This window comes from Talpa europaea (genome assembly GCF_964194135.1).
Source record: "Talpa europaea genome assembly, chromosome: X".
NCBI lineage: Eukaryota > Metazoa > Chordata > Mammalia > Eulipotyphla > Talpidae > Talpa > Talpa europaea.
In genome coordinates, this window is record NC_140081.1 from 48456596 (window position 1) to 48482888 (window position 26293).

A 26293-nucleotide genomic window follows, 5' to 3' on the forward strand; every position below is an offset into this window, starting at 1 on the left:
TTTTTATTACTCCATCATTTTCAGGTATGGTCTATCTTGATTTATGTTCCTTGCATACTTGGAAAGAGTGCACATCCTGCTGTTATTAGGTGAAGTGTTCTACAATGTCAAATAGGTCCACTTGGTTGATGGCGGTGCTGAGTTGTCCTTTATCTTTTTTTCCTGTCTATTTGTTCTATAATACTCAAAATAGGAACAGATAAAATTACACGTCCTTCTCTCAAAGATGGTCTTAAGGTAGCTTAGGTAAGGGTATAAGCAGAATTACCATGACTTCCCAATCTTTCATTTGCAAGACTACCTCTGTTGCTTCATCTCCCATAATTCTTTCAGATTCCTGACAGATACACTAAACCATGTATATTTCTCCAAGATCCTGTGTTCTTTTACTCCTCTGTGACTTTGTACATGTAAATTGTTTTCCTGAAATGGAAGCCCCCTAGAGTAGCTTTAAATATATAGACCAAATATTATATCCCTTGTGAAGCTTTTGTTGACCACCTAAAGAATGTGACTATATTATGTCTTTGGAGGCTTATTTACCATGGAGTTAATCACAATTTTTCAAAGCCTTTCACATGAACAGACCCTTTCCAAGGTTTGTCTTAACAAGGTTATACGTTTATTTTCTAAGCTTAATTTTTTTTAATTATTCAGTTTGTCAGTCATTTAAATGTCTGTATAACACTCCTCCTCCACAGGTGCACATGCCTCAGTCATCCTCCACCAAGCCTCCTGTGCTAATGCCCTGTCCTCTTTCTTCTCCTAAGATATTAACCACATCTGGTTAAGACTATTTTCTCCAGTCTCACTTTTCCACCATCAAACTTCCCTCTTGTGTTTTGTGGCACTGGAGTGGCTAAGGAGAAGCTGAGCTGTGGATAAATTTCAGTTTGGGTTTAGTGGGATGCATTTATGTGGTTTGCAGTCATTTATTTGTACGGTTAATTTATAACTAATGTTGTAGAGATGACCTCAAGAATGCTCCCATAATCCAGAGTCCTGACTCACTCAAAATTTATACACAATAAACACAGAACCAGAGGTTATGTCATGATATGAATATGCCCTATAGCACCTGGTCTTGGGCTAGTGGAGGTGGAACCAAAGTTTCAAATGTACAAAGTCCAAAGTTAATCTGTGCACATGAAGCCAAAAAAAAAATGTAGGAAAATACACTATACACGCGGTCTACATGTAGTTAATAAAACATGTATTGATAGAAAGTCTTTTGTGATGTTTGTAGTATCATCTTTTTAAAATTTGCAAATTGTTGCCATTTACATTATCATTCTAAATATTCATTTGTACCTAAATTTATATTCATAATTATATATTCATTTTCTTAAATAGCTCTCACCCCCATTCCTCAACCTAAAAAAAAAAAACCTGCATAAACGTCAGGCCTGCAAAACTGGACCTTCCATTGCCTTCTATGACAGAATTTAAAGCAGGGCTCCCATAGCTATGGCCCATTTAGATTGTGAATCTTTCCAGAGCAGGAACTGGGTGTTCACCTTTGCTCTTCTAGCCCATGGGGGAATGTGGACATACAGTAGCCGGTCAAAAAATGATCGTTGGTTGAGCAAATGAACCAACAAGTGAGTAGAAAGAATAGAGAATGCATGTTAATTAGCTGAGGAAGCACACAGTCTGGAAGATGAGGTTGGAAGATTTGAGAGAATGAACATGGAGGCAAAAGAGAAGTAGTCAAAGTGACCAGAGAATGTTAGTTCCTTTTTAAAAATGAAGTTACCCTCCCATGCTAAGGTCACTCCAGAAATAGAAAAGGACAGTCCTGTAGTTTCAAAATGGGAGTAACAGTGATCGACTCTTGTCTAAGGATCTTTCTGGATCTTCTGTTTCTCCCTTCTACTACTCACTCACCAGCTTGTGACCTGGGGCTCAGCAGTTAGCCTCTTTGAGACAGTTTTCTGTTTTATAAATGTAGACAAATATCTCACAAAGTTGTTGTGAGGATTAAATGAAATAAGGCCTGTGAACGTCTCTAGCACAATACCTGGCATGTAGCATGTGCTCAATAAATTTTCCTTTCTTTTCTCTTTTGGATATTTTTACGAGGCCTGCTAATTCCCTTTAAAAAAGGAGAATCTCTTCACCTTTCCATACCCTCAATCTTCTATTGTTGTCATTTGAGGAGATACTATTTTCTTTATTCCTTGAAAGAAACTCTTCTTTATAGGGATAATATTCCTATCCTGGATTGCCCATTTTAATCTTCTTTTGCTCCGTCCACTACATGTAATACAAGATGATGCAATTTTTCCAACCTGAATTTACCCATTTTGGGAAAAAAGTCCTAAAGTTTACCAGGCCAGCATATGATCTAGCAGAAAATGTACATTTTCACATTTACAGTGAAAGGACAAGAAGTCCGGTTCTAATTTGCACAGATGTTTTATAACTGTGGCACGTACTTAGAATAGAAACAGGAAAGCATCAACTAAAGGAAGGTCTCAATACTGTGTTTGACTGAATTCCTCTGATTTTATTAAATAGTACAATCTGAAGTGCTATTAGGCATTAAGCAACTGGTACATTCCTAGAGTCTGGTCTACCCCCACTATGTTCCTACGGGGGCTCAGCAGAGATGAGCACCTTACCACTGCCAGCATTTCAGAACCCTCATTTCAGAAGGTGCATGCCAGAGAGAAGTAACTGTGGGTATCGTCCCAGAAAGGGGTAGTCACTGGCTGGTAAGGTCAGGAGAGAATATGAGCTAGCCGAGTGCTTTGTGTTCCTCAAGCCAGCACAACGGCCATGTGGTCTCCCAATTCTGTTCCAAGTAGGCAAATTCAGGTAGGAAAATTGCATCATCTTGTGTTACATGTAGTAGAGGGAGCAAGAGAAGGTTAAAATGCGCAACAGGGCGTCATGTGGTAAACAGGGAAGACCTAAAGACAAAAGCAAGTTAGAAGAGGTGGCTGCTCCCGTGCCATCATCTGGGTGCTGCGGCAGTTGGTGCCCTCTCTTGTCAGGAGCTGAGGAGAGGGCTGGGAGGCCATTTATTTCTGTTGCTTCCATTTTGCTAACATGGCTGTGTCATCGGGTGTAGGAATTGGCTCTCAATTTTTTTTGAACATATTAAGGAAATATTCTTGGTTTATAGGAACCAAGAGAAATTGCATACAATTTCCAGAAATTGATTTCTTTCCTCTTTTTTAGATATAAATGATCTCTGTCCATTTTTTGTCTTTTTTTTTTTTCTTGCCTCTCATTTTAGAGGCAGGGTTATTTTGTGTCCTCTCTAGGAGTCAGTCACTGACCTGAGCTCCAGATTCTACCTCCTCTGGAACCTTGAAACTCTTAATTATTTCCTTTTATCTCGATTATTTTAAATATCTCTCACTTCATTAGATACTTCTCAGTTAAACAGTCCTGCACAGGTCATTTTCCTTAAACAAAAACCTTCTCTTGAACCCATCACTCCTTGGATCACTGTCTAGGAAAATAAAAGCAAATGCTTCCTTGCTATTCTCCCTGAAGTGTCATCGCCACATTTTCTGTGACTTTCTTTTACACATGAGAACTGAAAATTGGGCTGTGAATAGTTTTACAGGGGAGCCTTCCTCACACCATCAGGCACAATTAGTCACACCTTCACTGCTTTTCCTTAGCACTATTTTCACATTGCTATTGCAGTATTTAGCAACTGCAATTGTAATTTATTTGTTTACATTGTATTGTGACTTATCTCTTTGTATGTGTGCCTTCTGCTAAACCATGAGTCCCTGAAAGGAAGTGATCTTTATCTTCGTGTCCCCAGGAAAGAGTGTTTTATAATCGGTACCCAACAAATGTTGAGTAGCATGTTCCACTGGCACCTAATGCTCAATGTAAAAATGATTCACTTATAGTGCTCCTCCTCCTGTGTTCATTATATAGTAACATCATCCAGTCATCCGAACCAGAAAACATGGTGACATCTTATATTTATTTTCCTTTACACCAGAATCCAATTAGTCACCAAGCTGTGCTAATTCCACCACCTAAAATTTTCTTAAATCTTTCCCTAGGCTTTGTATGCTAAGCTAAATATGCTGGTAGGAGAAAGACAAATGCCTGATGGTGTCACTCATATGTGGAATAAAGAGAAATAAAACAAAGAGTCCGACAAAACTAAACCAAAAACAAACCCTGGTAATCTGACTGTAAATCTGAGGTTAGGAGTAGGGGAGGGGCCCGATGTGAAAAACTATGGGTGCTTTGGTAGTGGATGTGGTGGGGTGACATACATCTTAAGAGGTGTGAACCTATCTATACCTCTGAATCGTATACAGTGCTGTAAGCCAATGTTACCTCAATTAAAAAAACTACAAAAATAAATGAAAAAATTATGCCCTTTGTTTCAATCCTACTTCAAACTTGCCTGATAGTACAGAAGTCTTCAACCTGACCTCTCTTAAAAGTATCCTTAGTCATCTCATCAAAACACAGATCCCACCACGTCACTTCCGGCCCGTGACTCAGCACTGCCAAGGGGTAGTTCTCAGTTCTCCAACACGACAGCTTCCTGTGGCTACAAGCACGGGCCCTGCAGTTAAACTGGCTGGTTTAAATCTCAGCTCTGAGAGAGTACAAGTTTGAGCAAGGCAGCAATCTCTCCCTATCTCAGTTTCCATATTTGTATTATAACTGTGAGGCATACAGAGGTCTCCATGGAAGGGACTTAGAATAGCATCTGATATATCAGCGCTTAGTGATGGTTAACTATTGTCAATATGATTTATCTAGCCTCATCTCCTCTCATTCCCTGCCTTCTAGTTTATGTTCCACCAATATTGCGTTGTTTATAATTTCCTAAAGGCATTGTGCAGTTTCTCGGCTGTGTGCCTTTCCATTACTGTTTCCTTAGCCTCCTGTGCTCTCACATACTTGCATGTTTGGTGCATACTCGGCTCAGACATCATCCTCAGGACAACCCTCCCTGCCCCCCACGTCCTTGCGCCAGTCAGACTAATTAGTTCTCTTCTGTGACTTTATAGCCTCTGTCTTAGTGTTGGGGTATCATTTAATAGAGTTAAAACTTAGTCTCTGTACTTTGCTCAGCTGAACAATGCTGGGAGAAACAAAATAGATAAGAGCGGGAAGCCGATAGAGTTGCCATGGGAACCCGGCCACGGGTCCACATCACCCATAGGGGGCTAGGGAGAATTACGCGGAATGAAGAAACAGGGCAAACAGAACCAGGCAGGACACCTCCCGTATGGAAAGCGCGCAGAAACCTGATGTCCCAGCAGATAGCAACCGGCAGAGACCGATTCCCCAGTCATGAAACCAGTAAAGGGCTTATAAAAGAGAGCCCCAAACTCTTAGCCCCACGCAGACCACAGACCACTTCTGTCTTGCCTGCTGCTCCTCTCAGCTGTGTATTCAAGCAATCCGCCTTTTTCTGTTCTCCTCTTGGGTGAATTCTTTCACCCCTGTGCCTCACCCCTATATTAAACTGCCACACTTAGCACTTATGAAGTCAATTAAGTGGTCTGTTTCTGTCCATCTCTCCTGCTGGGCTGTGAGCTCTTTGAGCAAAGGGACATGTCTTTTACTTCTTTGTTCTTAGCATCTTAGCATCATACCCGCCAGCAGCACTAGGTGCTTACCAGTCTTTGTTGATCTGATCGCTTCCCTTTCATTGAATATTTAGGTATACACATTTCCGAAGCATTTGACTAGGAAAAGAAGGTCTCTCTCTCTTTTACCAACTGGTCTTTCCCTTTTCAATAAATCACACACACCATTGTCCACCTAAATGAGTCTGAAAACCTGATTTCTTCCTCCCTTCCCCTCACCTCTATATGAAATTTATTGGCATATTATGTCAATTCTACCTCCAAAATGTCATTCTTTTTCTCTCCACTGGCGCCATGGTCAACTCTCAACTGGCACCTACCTCCTAACCAGTCTCTATACTTCTACTCTTGTTACACACCTCTGCCCAGTTCACACAACAGCCGAGTAGTTTTAAAATGTACAGCAAATCATGGTACCTCTCCTGATAAAAGCTCTCAGTGATTTCCCATTCTGTTAAGAATAAGACCCAACTCCTCACCATGGCTTACAGAACCCCACAGGGTAGGGTCTCTGTATTCCTTTTGACTCCCTGTAGCCCTCATTCAATAGCCCCAGTGACACTGGCCTTCTTTCTGTACCCAGAACATGCCAATCTCTTTCTGGCTTCAGAGTCTTTGCACATGGTTGCACACCTTGCCTGGGACACCTGCCCTCTAATTTTTTTTTTTAACTTGGCTGGCTATTTCTCACCCTTCAAGTTCCATCTAGCCTTAAGGTCACATCTTCAGAAAGACCTTTCCTGGTGACCCTATCTAAATCCCTTTGCTCTATCTCTGAACTCTGTGTGCTTCCATTACAACATTCATCACAGTTCATATTTATTTTTGCTTATTTTTTTTACTTGTATTTCAGTCTGTCTTCCTCAGTGGACTGCACATTCCACGATGCAGGGACCAGATTTACAATTGACCATTGTAGCCCCAGCACCTGGGATAGAGTCTGGCATATTGTTAACATTCAACAAATACTCCTTCAAGGACTGAATTACTTGAAAAGTCAATCATTCAATTGATAAAGCAGGAGGTTATATAAATTCTCTTTTTGGGTTCTTTAGTAACAAAACCTTTACAACTTCAGCTAACAATTCGATTGTTGAGATGAATCATCTTGCTCACCCAAGTGGAGATATATTGTTGGAGACCTTAAGCAAACAAGAGAAGAATATACTTTAAGACAGTCTGGTTCTTAGGTCATTAATGCTTGTGAGTGACTCAGCAGTGACGACTGTAATTCCTAAAATCTGGTGATTCGCAAAAGGGGGAGATTTTGCTTCCCCGCAGGTGACATTTGGTAATGTCTGGGTACATACTTAGTTGTCAAAACTGGAAGAGTTTCAGGGCTGTGCTACTGGCATCTAGTTTGTAGAGGGCAGGGATGCTACTCAGCATCCTATAAGACAAACAAAGAATTATACCATCAGAAAAGTCAATAGTGTTGATAGAAAAACCAAAAGAAAAAGGACTACAATCTGCTTTGTGAAACAGGTATTTGTTTGTGAGTGGTCAAATATAAGTGCTAGAGTTCTAGAGGATTTGTGAAATTCAATAATTGAAGCCCCAAATAAGGGGCTTTCCCCTTATTTGGGGAAAGATTTATCCTGTTGTGTAGGGTAGGTTTCTGTTTGTTTGTTTGTTTTGAATAAATTATTCATTGATGGGCTTAAGGAAACTGTAGAATGCTCTGAAATTGTATCCAAAATTGTGTGATTGTAAGCATTTATCTGGGAGAAGGGCCCATGTTTCCTCATATGGGCCCATGGCCACCCAAAAGATTTAAAAACCACTGGTATGGAGACACCTTTGTGTTGTCTGGAATGTTTTTTTAAAAGCCATGCTTTGGGAAATGCAGGTTCTGCAAAATGCTTAGAAAGTATCCTGGAGGAGTATCCTGTAAAATGACCTTGGTAGGTAGACAACCTTTGTGGAAGCTCAGCTTGGTTTCCTCCTAGTTGTGGGGACAATACAGGTTCACTGGGATGTTAGAAGACCATGTGAAGTAATTTATATAAAGCCCTCCTGAAGTGTTAGGCACACCACGGGTGATTTACAAATGTTATTTTTCTTTTTACAATATTGTGAGGCTTGATTAAAATAATGCTTTGAGAACTAAATGAAGTAATGGCCAGTAGAAGATGTTTAGTGAATGCTTATTTTCCTCCTATGTGTTCTTTACAACTAAAACCTTAGGTCTTATCACTAAAAGTAGGGGAAAGAAGGTAAACCCAGAAATCTGAAAAATTTGACATTTGTTATTGGCTCTGCCATTTTATTAGCTAGTTCTCTGTAAGTTAATTTCTGAGTCTCACTATTCTTATAGGTTATCGTGGGGATCATGCCTACCTCCCAGAGTTGTTAAGAGAAATATCTAGCACATGGCTATACTTATGTGAAATATAACTGGTGCTAAATAAATAATAAATTCCTTTCTCATTCAAACAATTCCTGAATCCCACCTCTATGATACCTTCCTGCAATAGGAGGATGGTTTGCTGAATGCCTCATACTATAACTTCATCTAAATATAAAACTCAAATATAAAATTTCTAGCACTTGTTTTCACTCATACTTACATTATGATAAAAAGGATAATATTTCATTTAGCCATGTTTTAAGTGTTTTGTTCCGTGAGCTTTTAGTGTTGGCAAGGGCTGTTAAGCTAAATCCACATAACATTCAGTACAACAGTATCATGTTCAGTTTTTTAATTTATTAGGTACTTACTGGATACCTTAATAGAAGAATGGATATGACAGAGAAAGGAATCAGTGAGTTTGGCAATAGAACAAACATTTGTGCCAGCTCATTTTCCCACTGTGAGCTTGAAAGTTTTCCAAAGTTTAAGCTTTTTTATTTTTTTGCAGTGAGACCAATGGTGATATAAACTAATGTGATTTTTTTGGTAATGCATAAAATATGTCAACATTTTAAATATTTGCATAACCTAGTGAATCAATATTTTCCAAATTATATGTATGTGTATATATTTATCAGATGGGCCACATAACCATTCAAAGTAAAAGATGATCAATGAATTTTAATATAATCATATATAACAAGTTCATTGATACGGTTTCAGATTCCACACTGCATTAAACTTTAAGAAACTACCCATTTGTATGGTGCTAGGAAAACTGGGTCGCTACATGCAAAAGAATGAAACTTGACCACTACCTCACACCATACACAAAAATCAACTCAAAATGGATTAAAGAACTAGACATAAGACCTGAAACCATAAAATACATAGAAGGAAATATAGGCGAAACATTATGTGATATGCACATCAAAGACATCTTTACAGACACATCACCCAAAGCAGTGATAGTGAAGGCAAAGATAAACAGCTGGGACTACATCAAATTAAAGAGCTTCAGCACAGCAAAAGAGACAATAACAAAAACAAAGAGAAACCCCACCAACTGGGAGAACATTTTTGCACACAACACTAATGATAAAGGACTGATCACAAAAATCTGCAAAGAGCTGATGAGACTCAACAACAACAAAGAAAATAATCCAGTCAAAAAATGGGCAGAAGAGCTAAAAAGAAACTTCTCTGAAGAGGAAATGCAAATGGCCAACAGGCATATGAAAAAATGGTCAACATCACTTGTAATCAGGGAAATGCAAATCAAAACTACCATGAGATACCATCTTACACCAGTGAGAATGGCACATATTAAAAAAACTAGCAACAACAAATGTTGGCGAGGATGTGGAGAAAAAGGAACTCCAACCACTATGGAGAGCTGTGTGGAGATTTCTGGACCTACTAAACATAAAGCTTTCATATGATCCAGCAATTCCACTCCTAGGTATTTGCCCAAAGGACACAGAAACATCCATTCCAAAGAGCATCTGCACCCCTATGTTTATAGCAGCTCTATTTACAATAGCTAAGCTTTGGAAACAGCCCAAATGCCCAAAAATAGATGACTGGATCAAGAAGATGTGGTACATATACACCATGGAATATTACTCAGCATTCAAAAAAGATAAACACATGCAATTTGCAGCAACATGGATGGCGCTGGAAGGGATCATGCTCAGCGAAATAAGCCAGAAAGAAAAAAAAAATACCGGATGGTCTCACTCATAGCAGGAATCTAGAAAACTTAAATAAGGGACCAGGAAAATGAATAACTATAAGAAAGTGAAAATCAAAATCAACAAAAAACTATGAACCAGAGACACTTTTTGGGGGGTGGGAGGCGGGAGGGGAGGGATTGGGGTCAGAATGGGGGGTTGTAATTGTATGGGGAATATAAAAATAAAATTTATTATTAAAAAAAAAAGAAACTACCCATTTGTAGAATTTTGGTATAGTATAAAAGAGGAATATTCCAGTTATCTGTAAAGGTTATTAAAATATTCCCCCTTTTCCCAAAGACATATTTACGTAAAGCTGTATTTTCTTCATATACTTGAACAAAAAAGAAATAGCAAAAGACATTGAATGTAGAGGCAGATGTGTGAAGTCAGTTGTCATGTATTAAGTCAGACATTATAGATATATGCAAAAATGTGTGAAATTTCTTTTTATCTGGGAAAATACAGTTTTTTATGATGTTATTTATACTAATATATACTGGGTTTATTATTCTTATATCAATGATATAACATTATAGGGTAGTATAGGGTTTATAACATATGCAAAAGTAAAACATGACTACAGTACACAAAGGAAGGAAAAGGGGAAAATGGAAGGGTACTATATTATACACAAAGCAGTGTGATACTATTTGGAGGGAGACTATAACAAGCTAAAAATGCATAGTGTAAACCCCAGAGCAACCACAAAAAAAAAATCAAAACAAAAAAGTTATAGCTAATAAGCAAATGAAGACAATGAATGGAATCCTAAAAAAATACTCAATTAATTCAAAAGAAAGCAGGAAAATAGAGAGAAAAGAGCAAAGAACAGATGGAACAAATAGAAAACTCACTGGAAGATGGACTTAAACAAACAATTCATTCAAGCCCAAATAAAAGGCAGAAACTCTCAGACTATATAAAATACATGAAGCCAAAACTGACATAACTGAAAGGAAAAATAGCCAAATTCCAAATCGTGGTTGGAGACTTCAACTCTCTCAGTATTGACAGAATAAGCAGAAGAAAATAGGTAAAGATATAGAAGATGGAAACAATGCTTTTAATCAACCTGACCTAGTTGGTGATAGAAAATATTATCCCCAAATAACAAAATGCACCTTCTTTGCAAGGTTCACATGAAACATTCACCAAGATAGTTTATATGCTGGGCCATAAGATAAATTTCAATAAATACGAAAGGACTGAAATCAGAGCATGTTCTCTGAGCATAACAAGATTAAATTAAAACTAAAATAAATGGGAAAAATCTGGAAAGTCAAGTGTTTATTAGAAATTTTAAAAAACCCACACTTCTAAATTGCCCATCAAAGAGGAAAATTAGAAAATCATTTTAATCAAATGAAAATGAAAAAAATTTAAATTTGTGGGTTACAGCAAAAGCAGTGCTTAGATGGAAATTTATAGCTTAAAATGTTTATATTAGAAAAGAATAAATGCTTGAAATCTATAAACTAAGTTGCTATTATAAGAAACTAGAAAAAGAACTTAAAACCAGTGTAATGTATGTAGAAAGAAGGAAATAGCAAAGATATGAGCAGAAATAATAAAACAGAAAAGAAAAATTAAAAAGCTGGTTCTGTGGAAACACACAGTTCAATAAAATTCATAAATTACAAGTTTAAAATGATCAAGAAAAAGGGAAAGAAATTAGCAATACTAGGAACAAAAGAGGGGATATCACTATAGATCCTACAGACATTAAAACAATAGTAAGGGTGAATGGGAAAATTCCTTGAAAAACAAATAATCAATACGAAAGTAAAAAGAAACAGGAAATCTGAATAGCTATATACCTCTGAAGGTAATTAAATCAGTAATTAAATACCTTCCCAAAATGATAATTCCAGGTTCAAATGTTTTCACGAGTGAATTCGAGCAATCATTTAGGTAAGACATAATATCAATTCTACATAAACTCTTTCAGAAAACAGTGGAGACAGAGATATTTTCCAAGTAATTTTTGGTCAGCATTTCCCTCATATGAAAACCAGGCAAAGACATTACAAGAAAAGAAAACATCAGGTCAACATCCCTCATCAAGACAGACACAAAAATCATTGACAAAATTTCAGCAAACTAAGCAATATATAAAAATGATAATATAACATGACCAAACAGGGTTTATTTCAGCAATGCAAAGTTAGTGTAATATTTTTAAAAAAGCAACAGTCAATGCAACTTGCTGTACTAACACAGTAAGAGGACATCATGTGATCATTTAAATAGATGAAGAAAAAGCATTTGACTAACTTCAGTCACTTGTGAGAAAAATTATCAGTAAATTAGGACTAGAAAGGGACTTCTACAATCTAATAAAGACACATAAAAATATCACACTTCGTAGTGAAAGATTAAGTGCTTTTCCCCGTGATTGGGAACAAGACAAGGATGTTCACTCTCACCACTTCTATTCAGCATTGCATTGGAGGTCCCAACCCATGTAACAAGGGAAGGAAAAGAAATGAAAGGCATGAAGATTATAAAGGAATAAGTAAAGCTCTTGATTCACAGGTGGACATGTTTGCAGACATGGACATGCTGAGGAATCTACAAAAAAGTTACCAGAGTTAATGATTTTAGTGCTGTTAAATTATTCAAGATGAATATAAAAATCAATTGCATTTCTATTTTGCAGCAACAAATAATGAGAAATTAAAATAAAAAACATCATTTATGACATCAAAATCTTGATATACTTAGGGGCAAATTCAATAAAATTTGTGTAATACCTACTCAATGAAAAGTATAAATTACAATGGAAAATTAAAAGACATAAGTAAATGGAAAGATAGAGCAAGTTTGTGCACTGAAAGATGAAATACTAGGATGTTATTTCGCCCCACATCAATCTATAGATTGCCCCAAAAGACTATTTTACATCATAAACTTTTTATGATGTTTTACATCAGTAACATATACTGATATATAAACCTACTCAATTTTTTCAATGGCTACCTATATTCTCTCATATGAATGAGGCACAGTTTATCCAGCCAGTCTATCAAAAGCAGTCTGGTTAAGTAAATATTTTTTGTTCACTAAATTTTGCTGATAAATCTACCTGGTGATTTGGGTATATGCATATGTATATGTACATAAGTGTACATGCTATGCATGCCTTACTCTATCCTAAATCATTGGATCCAAGCAGTATTACTGGATTTATAAACCTTATTACATGGTATGGATAATTTGCTAAATTAGGCAAATTGGTTTTTTTATAGGATTCCATACCACCTTCAGACTTTCCCTAAAATAGAGATATCTGGGCCAGTCATATGGACCAGTCCAATGCTCTCAGCTTTCCCACCTGGGTCCTTCTCTTTCTCCAGCTGGGATTGCCTCCTTTTCTTTCTTTTTTTTTTTTTAAACATTTTAAAAGGGCAGGTTTATTAGGAAAAGGAGAAAGAAAAAGAGAGTCACCTGCATAGGCACAGGCAGCCAGGAGAGCTGCTAGGATTGCCTCCTTATTCCATGCTTGGCCGACCAATTTGGATCCCCAATTATTGTGTTGGCACTAACTCCACATTCACTGACTTTATGGCAATATTGGTTTTGTAGCTCCTGAGCGCTTGATTGAAATCTCACCACTCTAATCACTTCTAATACTTTCTGGTCTTAACTTTCTCAACTCTCTTCCCTTTATAGGCAATCTAGTGTTCTCTCCTGGACACATCCATTTCCTTCAGCTGGGATACCCCTTGCAAAGAATGGGTAGTTGGCACTGAGGTTAAACTGCTTCCAGAAAAAGGTTAGATTAATGCTTCCAATTCTTCCATCTTAAAAATAGAAGTTTTCCAACGTAAATGTTGAGACACTTACTACTCAAACACTCATTTATTCAGTTGTTCATTCAATGAATGAAGACCAACTAGGTGGGTGGTTAACACTCTGCTAAAACTCTGAGGGGGAATGGAGACAACGAAAACACAGATGATCAAATGAATGGTACAGACTATAAGTGTTATAGGAGTGTATTTGAACCTCTTAACAGTTCTGCCTGTTGCAATCTTCCATGCCCTAGCAGGTGAGCTTTCTAAAAACCAAAGCTCATTTGTTTTCACAGAAAAAAAGCATCAGCTCTTTGGCACAGCATTCAAGACTCTTCATAATCTGGCTCCAATTTCCATAAAAGCCTTAATCCTTTCCACATCTCTCACAAACCCTATGTCCTACACATGTTGAACTTCTCATTTCTTCCATGAGGCACCAGGTCCTTTCCAATCTCTATTTCCTCAGCCTAAATTGCTTTTCCTTCTTCATCTGGCGAACTCCCAAATCAACCTTCAAAATTCAGTTCCGAGTCTTGGTGAAACATTTCCTCTCTGCTCATCTCTTAGATTTGTACACACTGTTCAGTTGCCTTTACTACACAATGAGATTTGTGAGGACACCGGGTTTGTCTTGTCTTTGTACCCTTGAATTAAGGTCTTAACCCAGTAAGTAGTAGGAGCCCAATGAATACTTGTTAAATGAAGGAAGGCAAAAGTGAATGTGAAGGAAGAGCTCAAAGGACCTTGATATATTTAGGAAAGGGATTTTTAAAGGTACAGGGTTTGAACTTGCATCTAGAAAGACAATAAAGAGGGCATTTGGAGGGTGGAGTAAACCTAGGAGACAGAAGCACAAAAGCCCAAGCCTGAGAGTGAAGGCAGTGTAGGGGTCAGCCAGACTGCGATTGACTGTGGCACAGTCTTGACCTTTCATTGACTACATTTCTGAAAATATTTTGTATATTCCTTTGGACCATTTTTACATTTGCTGCACATTTCCACACCTTTTGGTTCTTATTCTACTCTGTGCTATGATTATTTGTGTATCTATATATCTCCCCAGCGCTTATACTACCCTCCCTCCCAGGCTGCCCGAGTAGGGGGTGTGGTCTTAATGTCTTCAGATCTTACACAACACCCAGCATTAGAGCCTGGCACACAATGGGTGTTCAGCAAGTATTTTTTTTTTTTGATCTACCATTTGTTTATCTGATTATAAAGGACCACAAGGATATTTGTGTGCAACTATGTATTGTGGCAAAAACTTTATATATGCCTTCACACTGCGTAGTCTATTTTTGGCAATTTTCATTAAAATGTTATCTTATTGTACCTGGAAGGCTGTCATTTCAATTTTCTTCTTTGTTCCTTCTTGGATGACTCAGATCTCATACCAGAAGGATATGACAGAAGGGATTCAAAAAAGGTTTGGACAAATTTATGAATGACAAAGTCATAAATGTCTGGGTATAAGAAGTTGTTAGGAGCATGCGAAGCAGAAGGACAGAACTTGCATTTCAGAAGTGCCTATAATGTGCCAAGAACTGTGTGTTAGGCACTTGACATACATTATATCTCATGTATCTGGCAGGATATGTTAGTATAAAGACAGGATGTGTCTAACTATAAGACCCAGCCCACATATCCATTCAGACGCACAGCTACTCCAGGTACCAAAGGCAGTATTCATCTCTATTAATTTTTTATCAGACTTTTAATACAGTTGAATCTATGGATATACATTGTTTCCTAGGAACAGAACACTCATTCTCAATTCAGACCTCCACATCTTACAACCCTTTTTTGACATAACTTGATCAGTTTTTAAAGTCTCAGTGCTGTAAATTACAAAGCAATCTGAGATATTCCCACAGCAATAAAAACAATCACATTTGTGAAAAAATGTAATTTGTTCGCTTACCTTTATATTTCATAAAGCTTCCAAATACTGAATAAAGGTAAGTCAAGAAAAGAGACTTCTATTAACCCTGACACCAGCAAATTGTCTCAAATTACAGCGTTCCTTCTATTTGTATTTTAGGCACAATGAATGGTTTTTCTGAATTACATATTATACCTCATCTGTGGTTGGGAGAAAATTGGAAGGAAATTAGTTTAAGTTGTTTCTAATTTTTAAAAAATAATAGTAACTTTAAAAAGCACAGTGCTCCCAAGTGTACTGCTCCTGCATCTGGCAGGAATCAAAACATTATTAACAAAGTACCATCTCTACTCCTCGGGAAGTGCTTGCAAAGGTGGGGCTGCATGTATTCGTTCACTATATGAGCCACAGTCTGAGGCCTATAGCTTCACATCCTGATCTTTGGGAACATGCTTCCTGCTAGGTGTTGGGGTAGGTGGGAAAAGAAAGGGTCCACCTTCCAATAAGGGATTATATGCGCACTCATGTATTTTGGGAAAGCTAGAACACATATCTTTGCTTCATAAAACAGAGAGCCCATCTCATACAGCTAAAGGAAATAGCAAGGGCTCAAATGATTGTTTTGTATTTTGGATGGTCCTAGCCCAACCTCTGTGTGCTACTAATCACTGGATAAATACCAGGCCTGTTTTTGTGGTGATTATGTGTTTCTCAGATTTTACATTAGTCAAAGAAAACTAAGAGACCAGAACTACCACCAAAGAATACAGGTGTGACAGACCGCCTCTGGGGCCTTTTAAAGATAGATGAGAACCCGGTTTATACATTTAAAAAATTGCCCCTTCTTTATTGAGGCTAGGGGATGGAAATACACACATATTCGAAAGAGTTCTTTGTGTGAACAGGTGACCCCTTCCCACAGTCTCTGTAATTAATTGAGAAATTGAAGTTGGTTGGCCTTTGAGATCACTTGTAAAAAAAGGCAGAAGGTCTTGGATATTTTGGAACAAGAGTCCACTATTCTGCCAAGACAGTGTGTTATTGTTATTGGAGTGTCTCTCAACAAAACGGTATTGAGTGGTGAGGACATGATTTTGATTAGGTGGAATGACTCAGCTCTTCCCCTTAAAGAAGAGAGGACTTGTCAGAGCCTTACTTACCTCATGATCTGGGATCTCAGAGGATAGTGTTTTCCCTAGGATGACCCCGGTCAAGTATGTCCAGCATCGAGCTGTGTTGGCAAGGTTATAGCCTCCTGTCTCCATCAAGAATTGTGAAGTTAGGAGAGAATAGTCACAAAACAGCAGGAGAGGGAAGGGAGTGGGTAAGAAAGGAGAAAAAAAATGTTTTAATAAAACAGCTAAAAAGACAACTTCAACTTGCAGAATTTTATCCAAACAGCCTTCTCTGATACTTTAAAACCATCTAGTAGGCAGACCTTAGTGGACCAGTCAATCAACAAAGCTGTGTGGAACTGGGAAGTCCAAGACCTACGAAGATTAAAGAGGCCCTCACTTCTAAACAAATATGCACCCGAGGACTCCAAACTCCTCAATTCCATCGAGAGCCATAGGCCAGTTTGAGATTCCCGGAACTTAAGGTGACATATCCAATGTCAAGGACTCTGTGATGAATTTTGCAACAATTCAACAAATTGACTGCTGGATGCGATTTGTATGCTAAAGCTATTGGCAGATATAGCCCTAGAAACATCCAGGAAAGAGAAAAGGAAAATGCTGACAAAAACAGATTTCCTTCTTTCAATATCAGCATTCCTTCTCTCCACAAAAACACAGGCCTACTGGCAGAGATCAAAGAGAATGAGATGAGGAAGGAATCGTTGACTGACGCTCTGACCCATTTCATCGGGTCCTGTCACAGTCACCCAGCAGCCATATTATACTGGCTAATAATCAGCATATTTTTGTGCTGAATAGATGTGTTCTGCCATGCAAGCATCAGAACATTGGCCTTTAGCTAAATTCCAAGAGCACAGGGATAAAATGGAATGATTTCTTAACCTCAGTGCAGCCCGAAGAAAATAGAATCTAGCTTATTTTAGGCAGGTGACCATGTAATTTATTGTCCAAAATGGTATACTTATGAGTAAGAGGGGACACTATTAATTACACTGGGATAACATGTATAAATTGGGACACGTGGTCACTCTTTTCTTGAGGCTTTCAACTCCTTGAAAGGTCAGGGATGCTGAAGTTTCTCTAATGTATCTTTTAGGACTCAATGGATTCTACTGAAACTTGGGGATGTGGCCATCTCCACTCATTGTCTATGTGTTATTTGGGGTTAGGAATTTAAGTGAAATAATACTGACATTACTTTAAACACTGATGATGTGGAAAATCTGAATTTATAAAATTGACTTATTGGGTATAATTATTTAATTTCAGGAAGAACCACTATAGGTTTTGTTTAAGCTCTCTCTTGTGCACATACAATATGATAGGATCTGCAGAAATTCTGCTCATGCATAGGCCTTTTCAGGAATGTACATATTGCATAAGAAGAGTTACTCTTATATATTCAGAAGCCAAAATTTAGGACTGACAAAAGCAATGAGGTTTTCAGAATGCTAAGTAAAGACAATAGCCTTAAACAAAAGTCAAATTCAAACAGATATATGTTGTGGAAAGGTCTCTTTTTCCTTCCTCTTGGCCCTAACAGTATCATAATTACCATCCTTAGTACTGTCAAGGAAAGTAACATGTCATCAATTTTTTCTTTTCCCTGGCTTGAAGTTTCTTACCAACTTTTCATAAAAGGTTGTTTCTAGTAACCACCTTTAATTTTGGTCCCTATACTATTTGAAGCTGCCTAAGGCCCAGGCTTGCGTGTTTGTGCTGAACATGCACTCATCTTCATAGGACATCCCCAAGGTCTCTTTCAATTTGCTTTTCACAACAGGTTAACAAAACAACAAACTATAGTTATTCCATAATACAAATATTTTAAGCTTAATCTGCTTGACCAGGTGATTTTAACATACAGTCCATTCATCCAGTGAAATATAGATTGTGCCAGGTAAATAGACAGATGATTCCAGGCAAGGCATCGTCAAAGGTAGTTGAGGTTGGAAAAGACCTCTTTCACAAATGTGTAAATGCTTCTATTGAACTTGCTGTTGGTGAAGTAATACAAAACATCAGAACATACTGAAAGCCAGGATGCCTAAGAGGCGCTGAAGATCTTTCAATTTTGCTTTGTGATCACAACTCCATGCGTTTATGGATGGAGGAGAAGTCACTTTTGAATTCAGCCTCAATATTTAACTAATTCATGTGTTTGCTACTAATATATGAGCAGGGTTAAGATTTTAGTAGTGTGTTTCCAAAAGATGATTATTAGAATTGAGAATTAAAGATTACTTTGAGAGAAGATGGATCAAAGTCTCCCGGGATTAACATCCTCTATTCTTTTTTTTTTTAAATAATAAATTTTATTTTTATATTTCCCATACAATTGCAGCCTCCCCATTCTGACCCCAATCCCTCCCCTCCTGCCCCTCACCCCCCAAAAAGTGTCTCTGGTTCATAGTTTTTTGTTGATTTTGATTTTCACTTTCTTATAGTTATTCATTTTCCTGGTCCCTTATTTAAGTTTTCTAGATTCCTGCTATGAGTGAGACCATCCGGTATTTTTCTTTTTCTTTTTGGCTTATTTCGCTGAGCATGATCCCTTCCAGCGCCATCCATGTTGCTGCAAATTGCATGTGTTTATCTTTTTTGAATGCTGAGTAATATTCCATGGTATATATGTACCACATCTTCTTGGTCCAGTCATCTATTTTTGGGCATTTGGGCTGTTTCCAAAGCTTAGCTATTGTAAACAGTGCTGCTATAAACATAGGGTGCAGGTGCTCTTTGGAATGGATGTTTCTGTGTCCTTTGGGTAAAGACCTAGGAGTGGAATTGCTGGATCATATGGAAGCTCTATGTTTAGTAGGTCCAGAAATCTCCACACAGCTCTCCATAGTGGTTGGACCAGTTTGTACTCCCACCAGCAGTGCAGAAGAGTTCCTTTTTCTCCACACCCTCGCCAACATTTGTTGTTGCTAGTTTTTTTAATATGTGCCATTCTCACTGGTGTAAGATGGTATCTCATGGTAGTTTTGATTTGCATTTCCCTGATGACAAGTGATGTTGACCATTTTTTCATATGCCTGTTGGCCATTTGCATTTCCTCTTCAGAGAAGTTTCTTTTTAGCTCTTCTGCCCATTTTTTGACTGGGTTATTTTCTTTGTCGTTGCTGAGTTTCATCAGCTCTTTTGCAGATTTTTGTGATCAGTCCTTTATCATTAGTGTTGTGTGCAAAAATGTTCTCCCAGTTGGTGGGGTTTCTCTTTGTTTTTGTTATTGTCTCTTTTGCTGTACAGAAGCTCTTTAATTTGATGTAGTCCCAGCTGTTTATCTTTGCCTTCACTATCACTGCTTTGGGTGATGTGTCTGTAAACATGTCTTTGATGTGCAAATCACGTAGTGTTTCACCTATATTTCCTTCTATATATTTTATGGTTTCAGGTCTTATGTCTAGTTCTTTAATCCATTTTGAGTAGATTTTTGTGCATGGTGTGAGGTAGTGGTCAAGCTTCATTCTTTCGCATGTAGCAACCCAGTTTTCCCAGCACCATTTATTGAACAAACTTTCTCTATTCTTAATGAGATCTGATGTCTCTTTTAACAAAGGAACTATGCTTCAGGAATTGAAACCTTGAAAGACTAGGAGCAGCAAGGAGTCAATTTGCATGCCAAGCAGAAGGGGAGTCAGAGTAGTTCCTTACACCGATTTCATTGACTCAGGTATATGTTGGTATGATCTAATCTAAGAAAGTCAAATTGTCCTCAGTGTCAATAGACAAAACAGGCAGGAAGGTCAACAAATTCTCTTAGTGACCTTCCTTTGTACTCACCTCCTCCCAAAATGAGTGTTGCCAATTGCCACTGAAGGATGTATTTAAGACACTTGCCAATTCCCACTGGAGTCATGTTAAAGGAGCACATGGGATCCCCAGCTATTGTATCAGCTCCCAGCTGCAAGACCACAGCTTTGGGGTTAAAGGCTATGTATACCTCCTTCAGCACACTGCAAAAAAGAGAAAGGATACCAAAGGACAGAAAAAGACAGGTCAATTTGGTCTAGGCTGGTGGTGGTAAAGCCAGTTGGAGGTTTAGTTAAACCAGCAAACAATGATGGACAAAAAACCAAAACAAAAACCCAACCCGCCAGACTCATCAGACTTTCTAATAAAGGGTAAATCAGTTTGTTTACAAATCATTTCTCAATAAACCTGATTTACAAAAACCATTCCCCCACCTCCACCCTCACCAAGGATCAAAACTGCCCAGTTTTAGGACTTAGATTTCCTTTGATCATGCATATTAATTTAACCTCAATAGTCACAGGCATAGTTTATCTATTTACTCCATTTTATGATCTAGGGATATAAGACACATACACTGAATAGTTATTAAGGATTATTTTGATAATTTAACACCATGAACATACTTGGAGTTTATCACCTAGTTATCAGTGGGGGCTGGTCAAGAGAATTACATGCTTGCATAGATGTCATCAGCTTACTTTTTATTATGCTAAAGGACTTCTGGGTTCTAAAATGCAGGCTTCCCCAATTCATATGTAACCAGGGAGTTATGGGAACTTAACAACCCATCCAAAATTATACATTTGAAAGTATCATAAAGAAGAAATTGTAGTTGGATATTACTAGGAGCGTAACTTTGGGTGGAATCACTCAATGATATCAAGTCAACCTGACAGCTTTTTTCAACAGTTGGAAGCCTTACAGACAAAAAGGAAGTTGTCAGTGTGACAGAGGACGTTAGTTAAGACTTTCAGTATTATCATTAATTGAACACTGACAATGTCCAGAATGCATTCCTAGGAGTTATAAGGTCCCTGCTCTCAAGGGGCTTACAATCTTGTTCCCAGACAAAACATATACCAGCCCTCAAGGGTCTGAGTAACTCTTACAGAGATGTATAAACAAGCACAAATTAACATACTTCAGAGTTGAGAAAATGCAGAGTCAAAAAGTGATAAAAAATGTTGGGGTTAATGACCCCTTCATAATCAACATGTCAAATTATACCAGTGCAGCAAAAACAGAAAATTCCCAGATGCCTCTGAAATTGCAAAAAGAATTCAGGGACGGATAGAAAATGCGGTCATCACAAATTCATATATAACCAGGGTATTGAAACTATTGAAAAGTGCTCAGCTGCAGAGGCCTTTTTTGACTCAAAAGATGGTTTTGTTTTGATTTCTCATCTAACAGACAAATATTGAGTGATTGTGGAGATTATAAGAATATTATAAAATTTATGACATATGATCCTTCATACAGAAATACTCAGGCCTGTTTTCTCTTTCATGCGCTTATCTCCTGGGTGCAGAGGGAAGATAAGTCACCTGAATAGTTCGCCGACATTTATTGAGCATCTACACGTACAGAGCACCCTATTAGCTGCCACTGGGAGACACAGAGGAAGACATGATCTTTGTTCTAAAAGGGTTCATAGCTGAATGGGGGGTGGGGGAGGCAAGCAAGACACTTTCTCATTTATTCTTTCCCTCACTTTGCATACATTTACTGGTGCCTGCTGTGTGGCCAGCACGTACCTCACCAGATGCTGCAGGAACAAAGATGAATATGGCACAGCTCTTATCTCCATGTAGCTCAGAACAAGGGGAAGACTCATACTATGTAAATAAATACTTAAAATACATCGATAAATTAAGTATCAGAGATGGCACAGAGGAGGGAGTAATCAACTTTCCCAGAGGTTGTTAGAAAAGGTTCTACAGAGGCTAACTTGGTTTTTTCTTAGATTGTATCAGAAAGACACAAATACTTCTTTATCCTGAAGTTGTGTGTCAGATTTGACCTTTGTTCTATTGCAGGTATGGGCTGTGAAATTTTCAGCATGTGGCAAAACCTAGGTAAATGTTGAAAAGAGGAGCCACCTGTTCACAGCTCATCACAACTTTCAAGTGCGCAAATGAAGAAAGGTGATTTACCAGTGGCAGCATTTGAATCCAAATGTCTACATCAATAAAGATTTTTTTCAAAAGGAGAGAAAACATTTATTGGACTAAGACAGTCTTCACTTCCTGGGTTTGCCTTGCAGGTGGCCACTGCCCAGCGAGGGGGTGTTGTTGGGGGACCAGGAGGGTCCCCAGCATGCAGGCTCTGAGCTGTGGGCACCTAGAGTCTCTTCCAGAAGCATTAGCTTGCCTCCGTGGGCTAGGATTGTCTACAGGACCTCGATCCTCTTCTGAGAAATATTCTATTTTTTTTTAAGTCTTCCTGGGTAAATATCCACTTATTCTTGGTTGGTGGGCGTGGCACTTTGGGGCCGGGTTGTTTCCGGGAAGAACCAGAAGGAAGAAGGGCCGGCTTGAAAGATGCTGGCAGGGAACCCGTAAACAAATGGTCCTTTTTGAAATTTCTGAGCTAAGACTTTTACACTTCCGCAGAGCATGAAGAGGTTTTCCAATCTCGGCTTGCACATGGTGGTGGCTGCCCAGCTGGCCAACCTCTTGTCGTCGTCACCCAGAATGATCTCTCCGTGGGCATTTTCATATTCAAGAATAGCGTTTGAGGCTCACTGCTCTTTCACCATGGCTCACATTGAGAAGTCCTTCTACGACCCCAGTGCTATCAGCCTGCAGGGGTAGAAGGTAGATAGCAAGACATTCCGAGGCAGGGCAGTGCTGACAGCGAATGCAGCCTCCCTCCGAGGCACAGGCAATGGCCACCGCCACCACTACACCCAGCTTAGCGAGCTGCAGTGTCGCTTCCCCAGGTGCCTTGGCTTCCCTTGCAACAAAGTTGGACACCAGGAGAACTGTCAGAATGACCTCATGAATCGTCTGAAGTATGTCGGCCCCAGGGTGGATTCCGGCCCACATTTACCCTTCTCCAGAAGTGTGAGGTGAATGGTGAGAACGAGCACCGGTCTTTCCCTACCTGAAGGACAAGCTCTCCTTCCCACATGATGATCCATTTTCCCTCAAGATTGACCCCAAGTTCATCATTTGGAGCCCAGTGCGCCGCTCACCTGTCGCTCGGAACTTTGAGAATTTCCTTATCCGGCCAGAGGGGGGCCTCCCCGCGCTGCAGTCGCCCCTTCCCCACCATCACCATGGAGCCCCACATGAGGTGCCTCCTCAAAGCGGCCCTATAGACAGGAGCTGCTCAGCACACAGACCTCCTACTTCGTCCAGCCCCTGCTACCTTTCCTTGGGATTCTGCACGCCTTCCTTGAAGTATTGCCTTTCCGGCCTGTGTTTCCTTTCCCTCCCCCACCCTTCTGGTTGGTGATTCAAAGTGGGCCTCGAAACTTGGGGCAGCAGAGAGGAAGCTCTGGGTCTTCACAGAATAATGGTGCCTTACTATACCCGGAGGATGGTGTCTCAGAAGCGGGAAGGGCTTGGAGCAGCCTGCTAGATCAGTCAATAAAAAAGGGCAGGTGTGGAAAAAAATAAAAGAATATCATTTGAATAAGAGTCCATCGTTCTAGACAGAGTTGCATTTGGGTAGACTTAAGATCCATAAATGTGGCACTGCTGGTAAGAATCTCTAACTTAAAACCTCCAACATCTAGCAGGAAGGGGCTGGCAAGATAAGGTTTGTCTTTTGTGTTGGCCTCTGCCTTCTTCACTAGCCTTGTGTCTAGGTCCAGTTCCCCAACACCGCTGCTGAGGGGCTGGAGTCCAGTGACTGGATCCCCCACTGTCCCCAGGCTCCCTTTCCTGTTGGCCTTGGCAGCAATGTCTGCATCAGGGTTTGAAGTCATGGAATCCTTGTCTTCTAGGCTTTGACTCTCCTGGGCTGTCACTTCCCATGTTGAATCAGACAGGGAAGCAACTGGGAAGACCAGCTGGGCATAAGTGGTAACATTTAGTCTCTTATACAGCTCATCATTTTTGTATCTATATATTTTTTCATCTTTTCAGGCTGCTCAGTGTATTTAGTCATACTGTTACCAGTGTCCAGTCTTGACTTGGCATGCTGATATCTTGGGTTTTGTGGTGTGTGCCTCTGGACAGACATACCTGGTGCAACCTAACATGCTAGGGGTACTAGCCTCTCCATTTGCATCTAACCATTAAATCAATAGACTTAATTCTTGACTTGGTTTTAAAGATGAGAAGGACCACAATGAACTACCAAATGGTTAAAATAAAAAAAGTGATAAAATCAACTGCTGGTGAGGATGTGGAGAGACTACATCACACATACTTTGTGGGTGGGAATGTGAAATGATATAACCACCAAGAGTTCAGCAAGTCCTGTCAAAACGAAAAATGGACTTACCATATTATCCAGCAATTGTACTCTTGGGCATTTAGAGAAATGAAAAATTACTTTCAAGTAGAAACTTGCACATGGCTATTTATAGCATCTTTATTTGTAATAGCCAAAACTGGAAACAATTCAGATGTACTTCAACAAGTGAATGGTTAAATTAACAGTGGTACATCCATACCATTGGAATATTGCTTATTGATAAAAAGAAATAAGCAACTGATACATGCAAAAGAGTTGGTTAGGTCTCAAGGGAATTTTGCTAGGTGAATAAGCCCAGAGCCATAGTTGACACTGCATGATATCACTTATATACCACTATGAAATAATAATTATAGGGACGGAGAACGGGTTAATGGTTGCCAGGAGTTAGGAATGGTCGTGGCTATAAAGTATAGCACGCGAAAGCCTTGTGGTGATGGTACAGTTCTATATCTTGATTGTGCTAGTGGCTAGCTATAATTCTGATAGCATCCCGTACAGCCCGCCCCCATATATAGCTAGTAAAACCCAATAAGTTCTATGGATTAGAGCAATGTCAACTTCTTAATTTTGATGTTGTACCATCATTATGTAAGATTGGAGGAGGTTGGAGAAGAGTGCACAGGACTTTACATTTCTTTGCAACCTCCTGTGAACCTGATTATTTGGAAATAAAATTTTTTTAAAAAGGAGTAGTAAAAACTTACAGGCATGTGGGCTAAAGTTAGGGATGGTTGTGAGCATTAGTAGTAGGGCGTGGTGGGGTAAGACTAGTGAAGTAAAAAATAAATATGGGTAAGGACACAAAGAGCTAGATGGGCTGGGCAGGTTAATGAGTTTACACTTTTATTTCTAGGGTATGAAATCTCTCAAACATTGTGTGTGTGTTGTGTGTATACACATGTTGGGGGGTGGTCATGATTATGTTTACATTTTGAAAAGATACTTTGATTGTCACATAGGATACACTGAGAGTTCCCAGGAGGCTTTTGCAACCATCTAAACCAGTGGCAGCAAGGGTAAGGAAGGAGAGATGGATTGGGTAGATGTTTCTATGATGGAATTGATAGGGCAAAATATATCAATACATAAGAAAGCATACGTGTATAACATTTATGAGTTTTTGGTACTTGGAGAGAGGAAAGGATAAAGGAAGGTTGGTATTTCTGAAAGGGTTGTTTTAATGATAGCTAAGTAGGGAAAGTGAGTCAACAAGGAGTTCTGATGGAGAGGGCTTGGTGGGGTAGAGAAAGGGTAATAAGAAGCTTGGAAAAGGGAGGGTATTTTGTAAATAACAAAGCAACTGGAAGTGAGGGCAGGAGGGAAGGAGGCAGGAGGCAGGAGGGAAGGAGGCAGGAGGGAACTGTAAGGGAACTTACAGACGGCTACATAGTAGACACTCCTACATTCAAGACTGGAAGCTTTCATCTAATTTGGTGGTCAAATGGAAACCATAAGAGATGAATGAGATAAGTATTAATGTTGCTGAAAAATAATTCTTAGGAACAACAGATCACCAGCACCCCTGGGCTAGAGGGAAAAAGTAGGAAGCTGTCATCACTGAGGAGCCCCACCCACTATCTGAGAGAGGGGAGGCACCCT

The 26293-nt window shown here is 39.1% G+C and overlaps 1 protein-coding gene and 2 pseudogenes across 3 annotated transcripts in view; 1 reads left to right on the plus strand and 2 right to left on the minus strand.

Moving 5' to 3' along the window:
• The window catches only part of HDAC8 (histone deacetylase 8), a gene marked incomplete at its 3' end in the record, with an annotated part of 230279 nt that overhangs the window by 89464 nt on the left and 114522 nt on the right, over positions 1-26293 (minus strand). The window contains 2 exon segments of the mRNA XM_084258384.1: positions 16523-16617; positions 20288-20460. Of these exon segments, the coding sequence (XP_084114510.1) occupies positions 16523-16617; positions 20288-20460 (268 nt within the window).
• Positions 22503-24454, minus strand: LOC311186939 (centrosomal protein of 41 kDa-like; annotated as a pseudogene). The gene is made up of 2 exons: positions 23904-24454; positions 22503-23002 (listed from the first exon to the last, which is right to left on the minus strand). The product of its transcript is annotated as a centrosomal protein of 41 kDa-like (transcript).
• Positions 23020-23722, plus strand: LOC311186940 (glutathione peroxidase 2-like; annotated as a pseudogene). Its single transcript has one exon. The product of its transcript is annotated as a glutathione peroxidase 2-like (transcript).